Here is a 23,420-nt window from a genome sequence, read left to right on the forward strand (position 1 = left end):
TTGCATGCAAATACCTTCTTGCAATCTATCTTAAGAGCTGTTACATTTCTGCAATTTCTTCTTGATGGATTAAGGTTTGTTAAAGAGATCACCATAGATCTAGCATCTCTTATGATCTTAACATGTCTTATGCTATCAAAGTTAGTGCGACTCTTTCTTCCTTATCCAACACAACTTTAAGGCTATTTTTCAGATTTGGAATTAGGTTTTCAGAACTGTTACAAGGTTGTTACGGATCTGAATTAGGCTTTTCAGCACCATATTGAACAGTGATCATTTTTAGGGTCACTTCACCTGAGAGCTCCTCCTTGGGAGATTCCTTTGGTTCTTTTGCAATTTAAGGAAAGGAACTGGCAATGCACTCATTCCCCTTATTTCCTTCTTCCCCAGTGTTCCTGTTACTTCCAGTTAAATTTGTAAGAATGAATTAGTGTAATGTTTTATGTTTATTCAATTAATATATTATCTGAGCCAAATGGCTGTGATTGTTTTTGTTTCATCTTAGAAGTTTCATGGGATGCAATCAGCTTCCATGTTTCTTTACAAGTGTGCATGCACATTTCTGAATTATAGTTCTAAGGAAAATAAAAATCCGATACGTGTTTTTAATAGAGGATTGGGTATGAAATAAAATGCAATAAAAATAATGGATCAGCTAGTGAATTGAATAGTTGAAGAGAATAAGAGTCAAAAATTAATGTCTCGACAACGAAAATGTTCATTGGATTCATATGTAGCTTGATAAAAATGAAACCGCAACATCATATAATTAATCAGGCCTTAAAACTCAAGAAACAATCATATAATGCCCCCCTGTTTCGGAGAAGGAAAACAGAAACAAGAAAAAGAATATGAATGTATAATGAAGGTCCAAATTGCAGTTCAATGCATGCAAAGATTGCAAGGAAGTTATCAATACTAATTAATTCAATATCTACAAGCTTCTTCATGAAAACAACAAAACAAGTTTCAACCATTTAAACTGTTTGGGACCAAAAACAGAATTGATTCACAACATGGAATAAATAACTAAAAGGAAGTAGCATAAGCATATTGTAGTATTGTACCCCTTCCTGCTCAAAACATATTAAATAAATTCTTACATTCAGTAAAATTATATATGTTTTAGTTTACCCAGTACTGCTTAATAACTGTGAATCCCTTAGAAAAGTGCAAAACATCTGTGAGATTCTGGATACTTTTATCACATATATCAGAAAAGAATTGAACTACAGGTCAGCAGATCAAGAAAAGAAGCAACCATAAGTAAACATGCATTAGATATGATATTGAACCTTAATGTTGCAGATCTTTTCTCCTCCAAAGCCCGACATAATTCGTTTTTCAACCACTTTATCTGGCACATACAATAATAGCAATTTTTCGCTCAGCTTAGTATTATGAATATAATCCAACCTATTATCACTATCCTCCTGCATCAGAAGAGGCTAATTCACAATTCTCAATTCTACTTGCATTTTTTAAACACAGTACATAGATGACTATGCTCCTTAGTGCCTAAAACGAACATGATTGATACATTGCAATTACGTTTGAATGATATAAATTTAGAGAAAAATATCTGAAAAACTATAAACACAAGGAACCATATGACCTCGAACAAGGGTGATAGTTTACATAACTAGATACAACACAACGTAGAACAGGGAAGCATGTATAGGTTTAAGAAAAGGTGCTTCTAAAATTTTAGGAAACACAGCAACAAAACTATATATAATTGTCCAAGCAAGGACAACTTTAATATGTCTTGAATACATATAGATGGCCTGTGCAAGAATTGTCAACTTTTCATTTCTCCAAAAACTGTGTTCTTTATTGATTATGAGTTTTTTTTCAGTTTCCAAATTATAAGACCTTCCACCTCCCAGTCTGAAAAATAAAATAAAAGCTCCATTTACAGTACAGGAATGGCAATTTTCATACTGGAATGTGCCAGGAAACATTTCCAGTGAGGAAGCTCTGGAAATATTGTTTCTCAAACATTTCCCAGGTATTTTAAACTTTTTCACTGTTCCTACACCAGAAGTGTTTCCTGTATTGTAGAAACCCCAGTCAGATGTTTAGGTTAGAATCTTAGATAGACTACAAAAAAGATGAAATGATATATATGTTTTCCATAAGAGGAATCAATAGGATTTATGGTCCCTGTTACCTACTCAAAGTGGGTAGACCCTAGGAGAAAAATTCTCCTATAATGGTCAGTTTGCCAGCCAGCAGCTCTATGATGATCCAGAGATAGCTATGCCTCAGCTTTCCACACATGATCTGGTCAGTGCATTTTTCTATCTAGCATACTTCTTGAAGGAAAGTGGGTCATCTATTTGAAGATACACCAACCATTTCTATAATCATGTGCTTTTATTTCAGGTTATGGGAATTCTACTATGGATCACAGGTCGAGTTAGATGATTGACTGCTCTTGATTGCATCCTTGTTGCCACACTTCACTTGAGAGGTTACCCCTTGCTACCAGTCTAGTGTGACCTTCCCTGAAGCATTTTCTTTGACTGTTTAGGAGGGGCACAAATAGGAAGCACTGATAGATATAGCGTGTCCAAGGTAATCCATACGTATCACATTCCCTCAGTCCCCTATATCCACCTCCATGCTTTGGGCTGATTGCCATATGTAACTGGTGCTGGCACCCCCTATTCTCATCTTTGAGCAAGGGCCCAGAAACTTTTCCCTTACAAGGTTGATGCAGCTGAAAGAATGATAAAAGAAAATATAGCCACAAATAAGAGAAAATGTAAAATGCAAAAGATGGTTGGGACAAATAATAGCCTAGCCTAAGCTCTACATCCCTCATTAGCCCTCACTTGGTTCCTAGCATATCATGCTCTATGTAAATAAAAGGAACTTATGAATGTCCCAACCCAATGTGCAATAAACCGTTACATCCTTAAGGGTTATTGAAAGGCATTAAGCAAGTTGTTGACCCAAACTATGCAGGTTAAAACCAAAAAAACAAAAAACAAAAAAAAAATCATTAGAATAAAAGGTGCACCAAAGAAGTGGTAAAAATAGGCCGAGGAAAGGGGTAACTCAGGGCCCCACGATTTCTCCCCCTTCTCATCATTACACTCAAGATGTTGGACCTCCTTCAGTTGGTTCCTGGGCAATGACATCTTCCTTGAAGTCTGTCCCATCCCATGTCCATATCAGATGCACCTCGGAATTGTCTTTCCTCATAGGGTTGGAAGCACCTAATAGGGCTAATTGAATAGTGTTACTTTTAGATAACAATGGTATGTCCTATGCTTAAGCACAATTTACTTCAAAGTTCCTTTAGCAGCCCAATGACAATTTCCAATTATATCCAGTAGCAATCATATTAACTTATAAACATTGACAGTAAATGCAGATAGAACATAAAATCATATGCACAAGACAAGCCAAGACAAGATGACCCAAGATGTGGTGTATGTCAGGGACAAACCCCGATGTGGGGAACCCTTTGATCAATTCATCTTATTATTCGCCAATAGTTCGGCAGAGAGAAAGAGAAAATATCATAGATACAAGCACAAAACAGATCTGCCAAATCAGCTGTCAATGCAGCCCTAACCAGAAAGTCAACAGTGGTAAAAGCTGCCCCAAATCAGCGTCTAATCAACTTGGTCAACTTCAGAATAGTATGGCCTCCAAAGAGGGTCAAAGTCAACCCAAAACAGCTTGGTCAACCCAAACAGTCCTTGCTGTAATTTCTGTGTTCAAACCAGAAAGTCAACGCTGCAGTCAATGTGGTCAAACTGTCCCCATTTACCTCAATTTGTGTGCCGAAGAATGCAGCCTAAAAAGATCGAAGCTCTGGCCCAAAACACAAGTCAACACTGCAGTCAAAGCACCCAAGTCAACGCTGGGCAACACTGCCCTAATCACAGAAATTCCGGCCTCCTGAAATCAGCTTGCCTTCCACACGTGCAAAGAGAAAGAGAGCTTCCAAGTGTACGAACCAATTAAGAGAGGAGAGAGAAGATGATGTGATCAGATGAAGATTGTCCAAATGAGAGAAGGGTCACTCCTATTTATACAATTCATTGAGGTTGAGGAGACCTATCCATTGGGCTTCATGAGTCTACATTTGACAGAGGCCAGCCTTGACAATTTGTCCATAAGAAGAATAAATTCAAAATTCCATTTCTGCCTGTCAGAATGAGATGATCTTTATATCAAAATTGTACCTCTCTGAAAAAGGAATCCAATGCAATAATCATCTCCATCATATGAGCTGTCCTAAGGTGGAAGTTGGCCCTAGTTGCCAATTTTAACAAATAGCCATCCCAAACATATGTGTCGTAAATTGCCTGCACAACATCAGCTAGAAAGACATTTGAAGGTAAGGCTTATGTGAAGTATTTTGGTGCCCTAGTATTAAATATGCTCCACTATGATACTTTTATGAATTCTTTATCTAATGATGTTGATCTCACTTGGTCTTGAGGGTATATGTCAAGTGGTTTCTCCCAAATACCATGGATCCATGGTTATGATATGTTTCTCATGCATAGGTGCTTAATCCAAAGTAACAGCATAGCCGTTGTATCACCATCCAAATAAATTTCAAGCATCAAAAACGAGTGGAGTCACGATGATTTTGAAAATAAACGCTGTAGACTGAAGTTCTACCCATTAAAAAATTACTATACTAATAAATTTTGATTAATTGAGACTATGAGCAAGATGCAAACAAATTTTAAGTTATAATATTAGCGGAATTCTATTAATTAGAATTAGTCAATAATAAAAATGATGATGAATGAAGCCTTCAGCCAAAGCACACGGGCTGAACAGTGAAAATATTTCAAGCTAGTTAAACAGTAAGAATTATTGACAGAAAAGATGAGGTTTAAAAATGATGTTTAATTGGAGTTTCAAAAGTGATGTTTCAGGACCTTACTCTATCTATTCGGCAGGTAGCTCATTCAATTAGGCTGGTCATACATAGAGAGATGGAAGGCTCCTTCACAGAAATCCCCAAGATCAATAAAGCATCCTGAGATTGATACTTAATTTGTCTAGCGATTCTTTCATAAGGCCTGTCAAAGAATTATGATTTTGATAATAAACACTGTAGACTGTAGTTGTACCCATTAAAAACTTACTGTACCAAAAAATTTTGACTTATTAAGACTATGAGCAAGATGCAAACAAATTTAAGTTCTAATATTAGCGGAATTCTATTAAGTAGAATTAGTCAATAATAAAAATGATGATGAATGAAGCCTTCGCCCAAAGCACACAGGCTGAAAATATTTCAAGCAGAGTTAAACAGTAAGAATTATTGACAGAAAAGATGAGGTTTAAAAATGATGTTTAATTGGAGTTTCAAAAGTGATGTTTCAGGACCTTCCTCTATCTATTCGGCAGGTAGCTCATTCAATTAGGCTGTCATGCATAGAGAGATGGAAGGCTCCTTCACAGAAAATCCCAAGATCAATAAAGCATCCTGAGATTGATACTTAATTTGTCTGGCAATTCTTTGATAGGGCCTGTCAAGGAACCCCCAGGGAAGTGTGGGGCGGGTGTGATTTTGGATGTTTCCTCCCTGCATTATTTTTCATTAAAATATGGAGCTTGTACCAGTATAAATAACAGCACTGAAGTGTATGCCTGGTGGTTGCCCCTGAAAATAGCTGCAGATAAAGGAATAAAGAAGCTTCAAGTGTTGGGAGACCCTAAACTACTTATGGATTGGCTAATGGAAAGAGTCAACTATCATATTTCACTCTGGGACCTATCTTACTTAGAGTTCTGGTGGTAAAGCAACATTTTCATTTCATTTCTTTTACCAAGATATACAGGGAATTCAACACAAAAGCCAACACTCTTTCAAAGGAAGCACTTTCCCTACAGGAAGGATACTTGCTGCTACAGAAATTCAAGGGGATGACCTCTTGGCTGCTTATCACTATTCACTTTTTGATAGATTGTGAACCTTGCCTAGATGAAAAGGTGTTAAATTTGGCAACTAGGGCCAAACTTCACCTTGGACGGCTCATCAGAAGCAGCAGATATTTTTATTGGATTCCTCTCTCCGAGAGGTGTAGGATTGATCTAAAGATCATCTCATTCTGACATGTACAAATGGAATTATGAATTTATTTTGTTTATAGACAAATTGTCAAGGTCGGCCAGCGAAGTAATGTAGGCTCAAAAGCCCAACAGTCACGTCTATTCATCCTCAACGTTTGGATATAAATACAAGGTGCCTCCTCCTCATTTAGACACTTCACTCACTCACATATCTCTCTCTCCTTCATTGATTGGGTACGGATTTCTGAGGCAGCTCTCCACGCGTGCAAAGAAAGAAGGGTTTCTGTCCCTGCATTGACCAGCGTTGACCGAAGTTGCAAGAAGGCTATTTTGACGAGCGTTGACCTGTTTTGACTGCGTTTTTGTAAGGGAGATCTCTGTTTGGGTAGGCTGCATTTCTGGGCACAGAAATCGAGGTTGTTTGACCATCGTTGACCACAGAAGTGTTTGCTGCAGTGTTGACTTTCGTTGACCAGATTTGACTAGATATTTTCGGACTGTTTTTGGGCTGATTTGACTAGTTGTTGGAGACCAAGCCGACCGAGTTCGACAACTTTTTTGGGGGTCAAAATCTGCCCTGTTGAGCAGCGTTGACTTTCTAGTTAGGGCTTTCTGTTACTGTTGTTTGACTAGTCAGATTTCACTTTGATTGGGCAAGTGAATATTGTATATTGTACTCTCTTTCTCTCTACTAAACTTTTGAAGAATAATAAGATGAATTGATCAAGGGTTTCCCCACATTGGGGTTTGTCCCTGGCTAGTGCCATATCTTGTGTCCTCTTGTCTTGGTTTGTCTTCTACTGTTATTGTTTATGTTCTATCTTCATTTTACTATCATGTTGATGTGATTGCTAAACTGGATATTGATATTGGGCTAATAAAAAAATCTAAGTAAAATTGCTCTTGAGCATAGAACATACCATTGTTATCGAAAATTAACATGGTATCAGAGGTGAGGTTAAGACAAAACCCAAGCAAGAGTGAAAAGAGAAATCACTAAGATCCTTTGATCAAGGACAAAATTCAATGGCCTCCACATCCTACTTCAAATCTGATGACAAGCTTCATGATAAGTCGGATTATCATGCATGGAAGATGTCTCTTGATTTGACTTCAGAAGAGCAAGACGTTATGGACTATGTGAGGGGAAAGATTTCGGAACCACCTTCTAATGCACCAGTTGCTGCTAAGACAAATTACAAGAAAGGTGAAGTCAAAGCAAAGAAGATCATCAAAGATTCTATTCATAAGCACTTAGTTGCTTACATCTCTGATTTGAACACATCAAAGGAGATATATGACAAGTTGGTTGGCATGTTCAAATCTAGCAATGCAAACCAAGTTCTCTTTCTCAAAAACAAGATGAAGGATATAAAGAAGGGAAAAAGTGAAGACATTCAATCCTACTTCATGAGGATTACCGAGATCAAAAATGATCATCTTTCGATTGGAGAATCTATTGCGGACAGGGAGCTTACTATCATTGCCCTTGGAGGACTCCCTCGTGAATGGCACGTGTTCAACACCACTATTCTTAACAACGACAAGATTCCAGATTTTGAAGAATTGCTAACTAGATGTTCTCAAGAAGATATGCCTTCAAATAGGAATGATCCTACTACATTCTCTGCTCATGCTAAAAAGAAGAACAATGTGGGTCCAAAGAAGGAATGTCATGGAAGGTCGGGTTTCAAAAATGGAAGGAAGGAAAGATGCTTCATTTGAAACAAGTTTGGCCTCTATGCTAGGGAGTGTCCTAATAGAAGGGATACACCTCATGATGATGACAAACGCAACAACAACAATTTCAAGGGCAACAACAATCAAAGGAATGGCAGATTCAACAATAGAGGAAAAAGGATTGCTCACGCTCCTCATCAAGGAAATGGTCGCCCACTCAGGAGATCAAGAAACACCAGGTATGATGAATCTAATGTTGTTGATAACAAGCAGAAAGAATTTTATCTTATATCTACCCTCTATACTACATCTCCTTCGGACACTTTGGGAAATTGGTTGATTGAAAGGCACTTCACTAGGTATAAGGAAGCTCTTTCAAATCTGATTGAAAAAGATACAAATTTGGATTTATCCTTGGAGGCAATGACACGTATCCCGTGAAGGGAGTTGGGAATGTTACTCTTCAATTGAATCAAGGTAACACCATTCATTACAAGAAGTACTATATGTACCCCATTTAAAGAAGAACCTGGTATCTATCTCAGCAACGAAGGACAAAGGATTCAAAGTGGCATTCATCGATGGAAAGGTACGTATGTGGAATAAAAATTTCAAAGATGCATTTACACTTGGATTCAGGGTTGATAGCCTATATCAAGTTGGAGGAAGTCCATTGGGAGCTATGTCTTGTGACACATCACTTCAATCTGAATTATGGCACTGGAGGTTTTCTCATCTACATTATAAGGCTCTACCCAATGTGAGGAAGATGGTGACAGGTATGCCTGAATTTAAAGTAGAACATGAAGGTGTTTGTCAGGGGTGTGCCGAAGGAAAGCATACAAGGGGACCATTCCCCTCAAGTGATAGCAAGACTACCGACATATTGCAATTGGTTCATTCTGATCTATCTAGTATGATGCCCATGAACTCATTGGGAGGATATTTATATTATGTTATCTTTATGGATGATTTATCTCACAAGACTTGGATATATTTCTTGAAGAAGAAGGACGAAGTATTCTCATGGTTTCGTTCTTTCAAAGCTTTGGTCGAAAATCAAACCGCAAAGAAGATTAAAATATTGAGGAGCGATAATGGAACCGAATATAAATCAAATGAGTTCAATAATTATTGTAGAGAAGCTGGCATTAAGAGAGAGACTACTACTGCATATACTCCCGAGCAAAATGATGTCGCTGAAAGGATGAACTGTTCTATCGTAGAAGCCACACGTGCCATGCTTCATGATCAAATCCTTTCGAAGTTCTTATGGGCCGAAGCTAAAAACGTTGCCCTGTATGTTCAAAATAAATGCCCTCATCAAGCATTGGACTCCAAAACTCCTAAAGAAGTTTTCACCGGTAAGAAACCTGATGTTTCGCACTTTAGAATTTTTGGTATTCCCGTATATTTTCATGTGCCGAAAGAAAATAGAAGCAAATTGGATGCTTCTGGGTAGAAAAGAGCATTTGTGGGCTACAGTGAAACTTCTAAGGCATATAGAATATATGTCCCTGGTCAAAGAGAAGTGGAGATAAGTCATGATGTCAACTTTGATGAGGATGTTGCCCTTGGGAAGATTAGTAACCTTCCTCTTCCAAGGAAGGACAAAGAAGCAGATTCAAGAAAGCAGGGAGAACCACAAGATGAGTTGATGCCCGATGCTGAAGGACCAATGGATCCCATTGATCCACCCCCTCATGAGCTCTCCTCCTCAAAAAGGAGACCATCATGGATTAGGGAAACTCTCGAAGATGTCGAGAGACATGTTGCACCTAGGCGCACATTTTGTGAAAGTAAGATGTCGAATAGGTACCAAGGGTACTTAACTGCAATGAGCACCATTGTTCAATCTGAGCCTAGCATGTTCGAAGAAGTTGTGAAGCACCAAGTCTCAAAGGATGCTATGAACGAAGAGTATGAGTCGATTATGAAGAATGATGTTTGGGATGTGGTCCCTAGACCCAAGGACAAATCTGTTGTCACCTCGAAATGGCTCTACAAGATCGAGCATGGAGCTAATGGAAGTGCTAAAAAATTCAAGGCTAGATTTGTTGCTCGAGGCTTCTCTCAAAAGGAAGGTGTGGACTACGATGAGATATTTGCACCTGTTGCCTGATACCACCATCCGTTCAATTATAGCCCTTGTTGCCTCGCAAGGATGGAATCTACACTAGATGGATGTCAGGACCGCCTTCTTACATGGTTCAATTAAGGAGGAAGTCTATGTAGAACAACCTGAGGGGTTTGAAGTTCAAGATCATCAGACAAATGTATGCAGATTGAAGAAAGCCCTCTATGGGTGGAAGCAGAATCCCCGAGTTTGGTATGATAGGATCAAGAACTATTTGATGAAGTTGGGATTTACAACAAGTGAAGTTGATATGAACCTTTATTTTAAGGTTGAGAATGATAGACCTCTCATCTTGGTACTTTATGTGGACGATCTCTTTCTAACGAGTGCAAACCCTCTTATTCATCAATGTAAGAGGGATTTGGCTTCCGAATTCGAGATGAAGGACCTAGGATTGATGCATTACTTCCTAGAGATCTGGCAAAAGCCAGGCAAGATTTTCCTTTCTGAAGGAAAATACATCGTGAAGCTACTTAAAAGATTTGGGATGGTGGACTGCAAGTCCATGACTACTCTGATGGAACTTAACTTCAAAAAGTTATGCAAAAGTGCTGCTGGGCCCAATTTGGGAAATCCTTCCAAGTATCGCCAACTCGTGGGGGCACTGATGTTCTTGGTGAACTCCCGTCCGGACATATGTTTTGTAGTGAATACATTGATTCAGTTTATGGTCGAGCCTCATCACATACATTGGACTGCTACCAAGAATCTCTTGAGATATCTCTTGGGCACAATCACTTATGGATTGAGATACATTGTCGAGAAGGTGAGGCTCCATGGATACTCTAATACAGACTGGGTTGACAGTGTGGTGGATCGTAAAAGCACATCTGCATGTTGCTTCTCTCTAGGTTCTGCTTCGATATCATGGATGAGCAAGAAGCAGAAGTTGGTTGCCTTGAGCACCGCTGAGGCCGAATACATTGCTACTAGTATGGCCTCCTGTGAAGTTGTTTGGTTGAGGAAGCTCTTTAGTGAGTTGTTTGGACATGTGTTGGAGACCATCGTGATCTATTGCAACAACAAAAGTGGGATTCATCTTTCTGAGAATCCCATGTTTCATGACCGCTCCAAGTATATTGATATCAGGTACCACTTTATCCGGGAAATGGTAGAGCGGGGAGCAATAAAGCTTTGTCATATTGGGGATCAAGTCGCTGATATTCTTACGAAGCCCCTGGGGAAGGTCAAATTATTAACCTTCCGTGTAAGACTTCGAGTCGTGGAGAGACCCTCTTATGAGGGTCCCGTATGAGATGGATATTGAGCTCTAGGAGCTCTGAGGGGCTTGGGGTACTTCTTCGAGCGATGAGCGACCATAGGGTGAGTGGTTCACCTTCCCCTAATAGTGCGCGATGTACAGGGTGAGTGGTTCACCTTCCCCTATGATACCCCATGTTGAGATATGCATAGGATGAGTGGTTCACCTTCTCCTATCGCATATGAGCAGGATGAGTGGTTCACCTTCTCCTACTGGCACATCCTAACCATGTAGTCAGGGACTCATGGGAAGTACCTCTCATCTAGGCAATGAATAGGGAAATGAGGACAGGGACCATAGTACTACCGATGGATTCATAGTGTACTACCGTACTCCCTATGCTAGGATGTTTGATATTGATTTGAGATCAATGGAAACTGACTTTGAGTCAATTAAGTGTGGTATGACACACTCTCTATTATTGGAGACTAACTTCAGGTCAGTGGAGAATGGTATGATACATTCTCGATCATTTTTTCTTTCTTCATGGTTCAGCAAAGCAGAGCAGAGATAAGGATGGTACAGATTGTCAAATAGTTTGGGCGGTGAAGTTCTCCCTAGTTGAGAGGGAGTGTTAAATTTGGCAACTAGGGCCAAACTTCATTTTGGACAAATCATATGAGGCAACTGATATTTTTATTGGATTCTTCTCCCCGAGAGGTGTAGGATTGATCTAAAGATCATCTCATTCTAACATCTACAAATGGAATTGTGAATTTATTTTCTTTATGGACAAATTGTCAAGCTCGGCCAGCAAACTAATGTAGGCTCAAAAGCCTAACAGTCACGTCTATTCATCCTCAACGTTTACATATAAATACAAGGTGCATCCTCCTCATTTAGACACTTCACTCACTCAAATATCTCTCTCCTTCATTGATTGGGTACGGATTTCTGAGGCAGCTCTCCACATGTGCGAAGAAAGAAGGTTTTTGTCCCTGCGTTGACCAAAGTTGCAGGAAGGCTGTTTTGACCAGCGTTGACCTGTTTTGACTGTGTTTTTGTAAGGGAGATCTCTGTTTGGGTAGGCTGCATTTCTGGGCACAAAAATCGAGGCTGTTTGACCAGCATTGACTGCAGAAGGGTTTGCTGCAGCATTGACTTTCGTTGACCAGATTTGACTGGATATTTTCGGACTGTTTTTGGGCTGATTTGACTAGCTGTTGGAGGCCGAGTTGACCGAGTTTGACCGAGCTGTTTTGGAGGTCAAAATCTGCCCTGTTGACCAGTGTTGACTTTCTGGTTAGGGCTTTCTGTTACTGCTGTTTGACTGGTCAGATTTCACTTTGATTGGGCAAGTGAATATTGTATATTGTACTCTCTCTCTATTGAACTTTTGAAGAATAATAAGAAGAATTGATCAAGGGTTTCCCCACTTTGGGGGTTTCTCCCTGGCTGGTGCCATATCTTGTGTCCTCTTGTCTTGGCCTGTCTTCCGCTGTTATTGTTTATGTTCTATCTGCATTTACTATCATGTTGATGTGATTGCTAGACTGGATATTGATATTGGGTTAACAAGAAAAGCGAAGTAAAATTGCTCTTCAGCATAGAACATACCAATGTTATCTAAAATTAACAAAAGGTCTTTTCGAGACATGTGAACCTTGCCTAGGTGAAAAGGTCTTTTTGAAGACATGGATTTGAATCCTTCTTTTATGTAACGATATAAAAAAATCCCAGTTGATCTCATTGAGTATCTATGTTTCCGAAGACTGTAATATGTAGAAGTACTGCTAGGACAAAGACAGTTTGTGATCCTGGCCTTGTAGCTAAGGCCTGTATATTTCTATTTCTCCTAGAAATATCAAATATACAGCCTTTTTTCAAAAGGAAATCTATGGATAAGGTTCTTTTATTATAGATCGTCATTTACCTTTGAATTTGAAATATGTGCCAAACACGAGTATGAATTCTATGCAGAAGATTACTTGAAACAAATGTCTATTTCTTTTGTTAAAACTTTAAAACAATGAGGCCATTTTTGTGTAGATGTCCATTGTCGGGATCCTACCACACACTATTTCCAAGAAATAGTATCCTGCCTGGCATATATAGGAAAAAGCCAACACACTAAAACAGCTAAATGTAGATGCCTCCTTTCCTTGTAAACAATATCTTGTCTCAATATGCCAGAAGTGTAGTTCCAAAATTTTCAAGAGACACATTTCAAATGCATGCAGTAGCAACTAACTTAATGTTGATCATTTCTTTCAGCTAGATATATGTTCTGCTATAAATTAGGATGCATGGAATCAAATTACATGGCAATCGAATTAAGGTGAGTACCTGATCTTGAAGGTTCGCAACAGAATTTGCATCATCATTGTCTACAAAGCCATTACTCAAGTTATCCAAATCATTTTCATCAAAACTCCCACTTTCGGTCAAACCTAAACTCCCATCTGAATCAGCATTCCCCCTGTTGACAGTACCTCCTAGAAGCTTTCCCTCTGTTGTAGATGCATCTTCTTCACGGTCACCATTATACAGCTTACGTGCAAGGCCTTTAGAGCTCTTCCAGAGACGTGGCTCTTTAGACCGTTCTTCAAGTGCAACTAACACTGTAGGACGATGCTTCTCTCGCAATTCTTGCAACCCGGTCTCATTCACTGACTGATACCCCATGCAAGCTGTTAAAACAAGCTGGCTGCTATCAAATGTTGAGCCTGCAAGAGATTGCAACAGAGTAACTGCATCTCCTGCATCCTTCGTCGTGACCAGCACAGGGCCTACCACAAAAACATATCCATATCTATTAATTTACAAGATAAAAATCTATATTACCTTCAGTAAGGCAACGAATGTCAAACATAGAGAATTTTGAACATGGCAGATAATCCAAACTTCAAAAAGCTAAAACCACCAAATGAAATCTTATATTACCGACTTAAAATGGAAAGACAGGGATGATGCAGTACCATATAACTCCATAAGTGCAAGGGCAGTGCGAAACAGCATGGTGCGATTTCCTTGGTACAAAAGGACGTCCCATACTCTCAAAACTATAGCCAGATTGAAAAATATATAATATCCAGTTGTTAGGGAAAATATCGGCAAAAATATATTTTAAGCCAAAACAAACATGCCAAAATGAAAAACTCTGTCAAGTATGAAAGAAATAACATGTTCTCAGCAATATCATCTTTCAACTATCAAAAACAACAGTTTCATCCAATGTTGCGAACTTCATCATGGGGATAAAATTGGAAGGGTCCAAAAAACCAAAATATCATAAAAATCAGGAAATTGTCAGTAAAAATCGGCAAACATCAGCAAACTTAAGATACCACCATAATATCAGTAAAAATTGGCAAACATCAGCTAGGCCAAAAAATTGCGATTTCAGGACTTTATCACAATAAAATCAGGGTCTTTGCAACTCTGGTTTAATAGGTAGGTGTTAGGATATAAATTTAGTAGGGCAGCTCAAAAATTAAGAAGGAAATTTAATAATATTCCATAATGATGTCCTGTCACCACTAGAGACCTTGCAAGGGGCAACCCTGAAACAAACATCTCGAGCAGCAAGCAACCCGTCCATCAGGACTCAGATCATCAGAAGAAAAAACAGACTGAAAGTGAGAACTACTTCAAACCTCATATGGATCCTCAGATAGAGAACCATCTGACCTGCAAAGACCAAGCACCCTATGCTTCCGCTTAAGAAAGTCAAAATCCCTCTGGAGATGAGATCCTTGGCAACCCTCACCATATATTTTCAATAAATACAGGACACTTTTTTCAAACAAAATATTCCTAATGATGTCATATACAATGTGCATATTTATTTTGTATTCATGTGGAGTACATGAATGACCAGATTGTGATGGAACCATTCCCTTTGAATCAGTTGTGGAAGATGGACTTGAAGCAGAAGGAAGAGAGTTACAAATACATAACTGTTAAACCTCTAATTCCAAATCTGATTTAATATTCCTAGTAGATTATTAACCCAGAAAATTAAAACTGAATCTACTAAATAAGAAATACACTAGAAATTTAACTCAGAAATTTTCAGCAGAAGCAAACACAGGAAGTAATTCTCACACAGAAATTTACCCTCCAATTTGACTTCACTTCATTAATCAGAACAGTGAAGTCTACTTAACTGGAAAAATAGTCCTGAAGAAATTTTACAAGCTATAGCAATTTCTGGGTTTCCTACACAGCACCTGTACAACTGGTATGACCTTCAGAATTTCCCTGATTCAGCTCCTTGAGTTGCTGCCTGCTGCAACCCCATCATACAGCCTGTAAAGGCTGATCTGAACTAATTTACAGCTAGGAGTACAAATCATTGTATGGCTGACCGGCTATGCTGGAAGTTGTATGGCCCTCTCTTGCAGCAATCTTCTGCTGTGCAATCCACCTTTCATCCCTTCCGCTCGATCTGACTAGTTTGACCCTTCCTCTCTTGCTGATTGGTGTGACCTTCTCTAGATCAGATTGCTGGTTGATTCTACCTGATTCAGCTCCTTGAGTTGCTGCCTGCTGCAACCCCATCATACAGCCTGTAAAGGCTGATCTGAACTAATTTACAGCTAGGAGTACAAATCATTGTATGGCTGACCGGCTATGCTGGAAGTTGTATGGCCCTCTCTTGCAGCAATCTTCTGCTGTGCAATCCACCTTTCATCCCTTCCGCTCGATCTGACTAGTTTGACCCTTCCTCTCTTGCTGATTGGTGTGACCTTCTCTAGATCAGATTGCTGGTTGATTCTACTTGCTGCAATTATTGCTTTCTGTAATATTCTATGAACCTCTGAACACTTTGGATGAAAGTCCCTTATCATCCACAATGTATTCACTCTATGCACTCTCATTCACTGAGAAAATGCTTTTCTCAAATCTGTCCTCTTGTCTCCTTAGGCTGCCTTTTATAATTCTATTGAGCTAAACCTCTAATCGCAATATTCAAAGTGATTGATGGATAGTATTAAATCTCACCTCACTTGAGATCAACAATTGAGATAAAGGCTAAGTCACTAAGGTAATTAACTTCCATTTCGTTAGACTTTCTTAGCTCAATAGCCAACATTAATTGTTGACTTTAACTAATACACTTTCCCTAATTTAGACTTTGGAATACTATAAAAAATAACTTACTCAATTAATTGAGGTTAATTAAGCATGTTTCTTAGGTGAGAGTTGGGACAACTCTTACCTGCTTGACACCTAGCCTATGTAGAAGTACATGTTTGCCGCTAAACTTCAACACTCCCTCTTAGCAAGGAAGGTATTGTACATCATTTCTGGGTTATCTCTATAGAAGAAAAACTTCCCTTTTACAAAGGACTTCGTTAGAATACATGAATCCTGCTCATTTATGGAGATATATTGAAGCTTCACTGGTCCTTTCTAGATCTTGTAATATGAATATAAATACTTAATAATTAATAGATAATATTGATTAGTAAACTGAAGAGGCATGTCTCTAATGGTGAAGAATCTAGGGCAATTAGGTATAGTAGGATTCTTCCTTACTTGATAACAATTTGTGGAGTCTTTTTACTTTTTCTTGTTAGCTTGATCTTCTTATTATTATTATTAATGCATGTGTGTGTACTTCATCAAACTGCTATCAAAACATAAGAACAAGAACACAAGATGTTGGCTCTTTGGCATGGCCAAAACCTCTATTCCCTTGAGAGGAAAACCCTTTGGTAAGTTCTCTCTTATGGAAGCTTCTTTCTCGATCAATGCCAAACCCTAGTTCCTTGACTAGAAGATCCTCCAAGCACAAGTCAAGTCCTTCCTTTCCTCAACACTATGTTCCCTGGCACTTTGTCTACCTCCTTCCGGCACTTCGTCCTTCTTCCAGCAGTTCGTTCTTCCTTCTCTATTAGTAGATCTTATAGATGAGGTACTTATCTTTAGTGATCTCCTTCACCTAAGAATATTTCTTCCTTCTCTTAATCAATCGAGTCTCTTTCTTGAAGTATAGTGGTAGGCTGAGTGTGACAACACTGCAGCCCTAATTCTCGCATGTGTGAGAGTTCTTGTTGTAGTTAAAGAGCTCCTTCTAACTTCGCTTGAGATCCTTCTCTCTTCCCTTGGATAGGAGGGCTAGTAGGCCTAGTTTGAAGCCCAAACAATGATGGATGAGCAACCTTAATGTTGTTGCTTTGGTTACCACACTCAACCCTTCTATTCCTCGCACATGTGGCTGCATCTTATCCTAAAACAGTCATTCAGCTATCTTTCCTCCTTCGCTGCTCTAGAGGCTCCCTTAAACTTGACTTTTCCACCCTTTACTTGGTTGCACTTGCTCACTGATTTCAGAGATGATCTTCACTATCTTTGGAGGAGTGGACAACCTCTAAATATAGAGGATTGTCCCTCCTTTAGGCTGACTTATAGGCCGACTTGCTGCATTGAGGCCAACCTGACTTTCTTTGCTACAATAGGTGCTTTTAATGGTGTCATTGCTTCTTTAGATGGTGTCTTTGCCTAGAGGATACTTGACTTTGCTTGGAGGCGTCTTCTTTGACTTTTATACATAATGTAACTTACCCTTAATGTCTTCAACATAATTCTTTTGACTCTTTGACTCACCTATAGCACTTTGACATGTGCTAGACCTACTTCAATAAGCAAGAAACTCATTGACATATATTATAAAAATAATATTTCTTGAATGAATGAATACAAATATCAAAAGTACATTTATGAAGACCGAACCTAGTTACATTTCCTTCAATACTTCCTCTTAACTAGGGAGGTGGTATTCATACAACATTACAAGGTGTTTGGCTATTGTTTCAATTGTGAAGAATTCACATAAGAGAAACCGGATTTGCAATCCATCTGTTATAGCATCATGTCAATCAGCATTGTCATAGTGCAAGGCCTTGACTAACAACTCCATCTCTTCATGAGATCATGAGCTACAATGTTGGCAAGACCAGTGATTTATAGACACCTTCATCATTATCTCTCAAGGTACATACCCACCCAGGTGTTCACTGAGTATGACCTTCTAGGACTATTCTTATCTTGGGTTCCCAACCCTCAAAGAATATCGGTCCTCTTACCTACTCTTGTCTTGGATGTTGCACACATCCTCAAAGAGTATCAGATGCCAGATGATCACCCAATCTTCCCATTCTTTCTTGCCAAGTGAAGACAAGAATGGTGTATCTATCTGGTGTCTACATTTCCATTCATGGACTTCATCTAGACTTACAGTTGTTAGTCCTGGTCTAATGCATGACCCATGAAATGGAAAAACACAATTGTCACTACATTGTAATCAAGGGTGATCCATTACTCCCTCTTAATCAGGGACTTGTCAGAGCTCCCTCTTAAGTAGGGACTCTTTCATTCATCATCAACTTCTTCTTCGGGGGTCTTTCAGTTGCTTGATCTCCTTCCTTTCTTTGATGTCATGAAATCTTTGTTCGAACTTCTTCTAGGTAGGGCACCATCCATCAATCACTTTCATTCCCAGTTTGTCATGTCTTTGTTTCCTTTCTGGAAAGTGACTTTCTTGTCATACATCAGGTTTTCTTGTCATTTGGCTACTCCTTTGTCATTTGTCCACGCTTCAGAGTACATTTCTCATGGATGCTTTGTCTCACTTGCTTGTTCACATGCTTCGACCTAGTAGCCCATCATGACTTCATCCTGATATTGCTTCAACATTGCTTTTTCTTTTGTTGGATGGCTTCTTCATCACGACATCTTTGTAGAGTAGAATCAATTATCTGCATATTTCATATCTCCAAGGCCTTCATAGGTGTCAAGGGTCCTTCCTTCCTTTGTCAAAGTTGTCATGCCTTCTTTCGGGAGATATCTTCAAAGTATCTTGTCAAATAGTGATTCTCAGTGATCATGGTGTTCTTCACATGCTTGATCTCTTTCTTCATTTGCTCCTTCTTAGATAGATAGGTCAACCATCTTATGCTTCTTGTGAGAGAATTTCTTCACTGCTTGCTTCCTGGACTAATCATCATTTCTTCTTGCTTCGTAGTCAGCGATTGTATACTCCTTATGTGAGCATATTCTTTTGTTGACCTTTATTGCATTGTAGTAAATGCCTTCAAGCATGTTCGTGGTGAAAGAGATTCTTTCATACTGGATCATGTTATAGAACTATTCCCATGACTCAATAATATACAAATGATAACATGACTAAACTTTGATGCATACATACCTCATCTTGATTCTCCTTTGATCATCTTAGCTTCATTTGGTTGTCCTTGATGTGGCCCTTCTTGCTTCATCTTAGCTTGCCTGCATATCATCCTTTTCTTGAATCCCATGAATGGGATTCCCAATGAGACATCTTCTTTGGTTCATGAACCTTCTTTTGAAGATTCCATCATAGGATCTTAAAGACCCTTGCCTTGCAAATGTTTCTTTTCTTTTGATGATGAAGGTCTTCTAAGATTCTTAATCATGATCAATTTTCTTTCATCGTGGATGAGGTCATATACTAGGCATGCTCCTTCTACATGAATATTTTGAGCTACATCTACCATGCTCCTATATTTTGGAAGATATTTCTAATCATGCATTTTATTCTCATTATAAATGCTACTTATTAATGAGTATCGAGAACTCTATGTACTTCATGCTTCTAGATTCTAGAAAATGTTTCTAGTCATGCAATTTTATTTTGTTCCTACATGCTCCTATCCTACTCAAAACCTTGAAAGAAGACTTGAAGTAAAGAGTTTGCCTTAGTCATAGTAGAGATCCGGAGGATCTTCCTTCTTTTGCTTCTTTTCTTCTTCTTTCACCTCTTGAGTCATGTGAGCTTCTTCCCTCCTTTTGTTGTTGTCGTCCTTCTTAAGCTTAGGCCAATTCCTTTTGTAGTGTCCATATTCTTGACATCCAAAACATTGGATTTTGAACACGTCTTTGTTGTTTGTTCTTCATGGACCAAATTTGCCAAATTTTCCCTTTCTCTTGCCCATGGCAGCAAATGCTTGCTCGTTTGATCCCACATCTTCCTTTGCTTTAAGTCTGGTTTCCTTTGTCCTGCATAGAGACCACATTTCATTGAGTGTGGTTGCTTCCTTCTTGGCATATATGCTTGATGTGAAGTTGCCCCGATCCTCAAGTAGAGCATTGAGTACTACAGTTGTCATCTCTCTGTTAGACATGACTTCCCCAAGCTCTTGAAGTTGATCTCTCATTTCAGATATTTTCATGAAGTCGGGAGTTAATCCTTCTTTTGTTATCTTCATCTTGTATAATTCATTCCTTAGAGATATTACTTCTCTGATTGTGGATACCGAGCATAGCTCTACTAGCTTATCATAAATTTCTTTTGATATTGCAAATTTGGAGACATAAGGAATGAGAGAGTCTTTGATTGATTCTATTAGAATCCTTTGAGCTCTTGTCTCATCCTTATTGTACTTAGCTAAGGCTTGGGTTTGTTCCTTAGAAGGGATAGTGATATTCCCTTTGACATGTTATATGAGTTCATTCTCTTTGAGAAGTAAATCAGTCCTCTTCATCCATGCAAGAAAGATATTGGTACCTACCAATTTGTTGCTTTCCTTGCAAAAAGACATTGATGTATATTCGGAAGGGGACATATACTTGATAGATTTTGAGATGTAGTGGATTTGCTTTCTCCTTGAAGACTTGATGGCTTGCCTTCCTAGGATCTTGATGTTCTTCAAGTTGTCTTCTCCAAGTGGACTTGCTTGATGACTTGTAGCTTGATGTAGGTCCTGCTTCAATTTTCTCTTCTTTGTAGGTGCCTTTATATAAGGCTCTTCTTCTTGCTATGTAGTCTTCCTTGATGAATGATAGATGATAGGCCTTCTTTTCCTTGAGTAGATTTGGCTTGATGCTTCAACCTTGTAGATGCCTTTCCTTGATGAGTGTTCTTGAGTTTCCCTTTCCTTGATGTGTCACCTTACCTCTGATTCCATGTTGAAGAATCTAGGGCAATTAGGTATACTAGGATTCTTCGTTACTTGATAACAATTTGTGGAGTCTTTAATTTTTCTTGTTAGCTTAATCTTCTTCTTCTTATTATTAATGCATGTGGGTGTACTTCATCAAACTGCTATCAAAACATAAGAACAAGAACACAAGATGTTGGCTCTCTTCGCTTGGATAGGAGGGCTAGTAGGCCTAGTTTGAAGCCCAAACAATGATGGATGAGAAACCTTAATGTTGTTGCTGCAGTGACCACAATCAACCCTTCAATTCCTTGCACGTGTGGCTACAGCTTACCCTAAAACAGTATGTTATACTTCGGTTATCTTTCCTCCTTCGCTGCTCTAGAGGCTCCCTTAAACTTGACTTTTCCACCCTTTACTTGGCTGCACTTGCTCGCTGATTTCAGAGATGATCTTCACTATCTTTGGAGGAGTGGACAACCTCTAAATATAGAGGATTGTCCCTCCTTTAGGCTGAATTATAGGCCGACCTGACTTTCTTTGCTGCAATAGGTGCTTTTAATGGTGTCATTGCTTCTTTAGATGGTGTCTTTGCCTGGAGGATACTTGACTTTGCTTGGAGGCGTCTTCTTTGACTTTTATACATAAATATACATAATGTAACTTAGCCTTAAGGTCTTCAACATAATTCTTTTGACTCTTTGACTCACCTATAGCACTTTGACATGTGCTAGACCTACTTCAATAAGCAAGAAACTCATTGACATATATTATAAAAATAATATTTCTTGCATGAATGAATACAAATATCAAAAGTACATTTCTGAAGACCAAACCTAGTTACATTTCCTTCAACATGTAAGGACATGGCCATTCATGAAGGGGCAACTATCTAAGTATTAAGTGGGCTCTCATTCGTAATCAATATCATATCTCATAGTGGATGGTTGCAGAAGGCTGACAAGAGTGGCTAGCAAGGGCAGCAACAGTTGTGGATGGGGGGGTTGCCCCTATGATGGGAGCATGTGGTGGGAAAGGCGGTGGTCAGCGCTATAGTTGCAGATTTGATTTCGGCTACGACTGTGGTGGTGCAACTTAATATTTCTTTTTTAACTTGAATTATTGATTCTATACGCTTTTTTAAATCTTTTCACTATTTTATTTCTTTTTATCTCTTTTTATAATTTCTAATCCTTTTTTATTTTCATTTTTTGTTTTTATTTTCAAGGCTACATACTCATGGGTGAACAATAGCGAAGTAGTACCATGAGGGAAAGGTGAAAAGAACCCCCAATGGAGAGTGAAATAGAACATGAAACTGTAAGCTCCCAAGCTGTGGGAGGAATATTAGATCTTTGACTGTGTGCCTGTTGAAGAATGAGTTGGTGACTAGATTTGTATAACAATCTTTCCTACTTTATAAATCAGTCTTTCGTCAATTTGACCGGATCCAACCAAATTATCAATAGATTGAAATTGACAAATTTGCCTATAAATAGCTAATCAAATTGTATCAGCGTCTATAACTAATTTCTTGAAAGAGAGGGCTAATGATAGGATAACCAACACATTGTAAACGTATGATTATTACACTTAGAATCGGTGATTCTATTCCACTCTTTTTAAAACAATAAGATTTCAAAATTGAAACTAAATGGCCATCCATTCATATAGAATTTTAACTTTGGATACACGCAATAGATCTGTATCAGGTTTCAATGGAAGAGTGCAGTTGCACCCGCAAAGGAAATTGACCTCTAGACAACATCATTGTGGGAAAGGCCTTTTATCTTTTTTTAATTATTTTTTTCCTTTATGGCCAAAGGCCTGAATGACGAACCCAGCAGAATGGAGAAATTCAAAGAGTTGTGTAGCAAAACACTTCTATCCAACAACAACAAAGATGACAAAACGTTGATAGTCAAAGGCCGAATCAGATTGGCTCTGGTACCATTGTAACAAACAAGTTTTGTATAAGCAACAGAAATATTCGTAATATCTGGAATATGTAAAGTATCCATTATAGGAGAAGCAATATTTATAAAGAAATGTTTGAATGTACAAGAAATATGAGATATGATATTGATTACAAATGAGGGCTCGCTTATATACCTAGGTAGGTGCCCCTTCAAGAACAATGATGTCAGTAGAAAAATGTCTATTCAATTTACTAATCATTGAAGAAATTTCAACCCCCACTCCGGTTATCAATTTTCCTTATCACTCCATGCATTTAGTTTTAAATCCAAGCATGATAAAAATTCTAAAATCTGGAAATGACAATAATTTTCTGAAAACACAAATTTAGAGATTTCACAACTGTTGAAATTGCAAAAATAAAACACAGCAAAATTATGACAGCCACACACAAAAAATAACATAGTGATTTTTGGTCAATGTGACCTTGGAAAAACCCCCT

General features: G+C 38.5%; 1 protein-coding gene across 1 annotated transcript in view; it reads right to left on the bottom strand.

Annotated features, from left to right (window-relative positions):
• LOC149216247 (uncharacterized) overlaps positions 1-23,420 on the bottom strand; it is a 190,842-nt gene that overhangs the window by 116,725 nt on the left and 50,697 nt on the right. The window contains exons 10-12 of the mRNA XM_089392753.1: positions 14,054-14,137; positions 13,422-13,864; positions 1,296-1,357 (exon numbers count right to left, since the gene is read on the bottom strand). Coding sequence (XP_089248879.1) covers positions 1,296-1,357; positions 13,422-13,864; positions 14,054-14,137 — 589 coding nt within the window. The remainder of the gene's footprint in view (positions 1-1,295; positions 1,358-13,421; positions 13,865-14,053; positions 14,138-23,420) is intronic.

The sequence above is a fragment of the Pinus tabuliformis genome, chromosome 1_1 (genome assembly GCF_031772625.1).
Source record: "Pinus tabuliformis cultivar Carrire ecotype Pingquan chromosome 1_1, CPIR1, whole genome shotgun sequence".
NCBI classification, from domain to species: Eukaryota; Viridiplantae; Streptophyta; class Pinopsida; order Pinales; family Pinaceae; genus Pinus; species Pinus tabuliformis.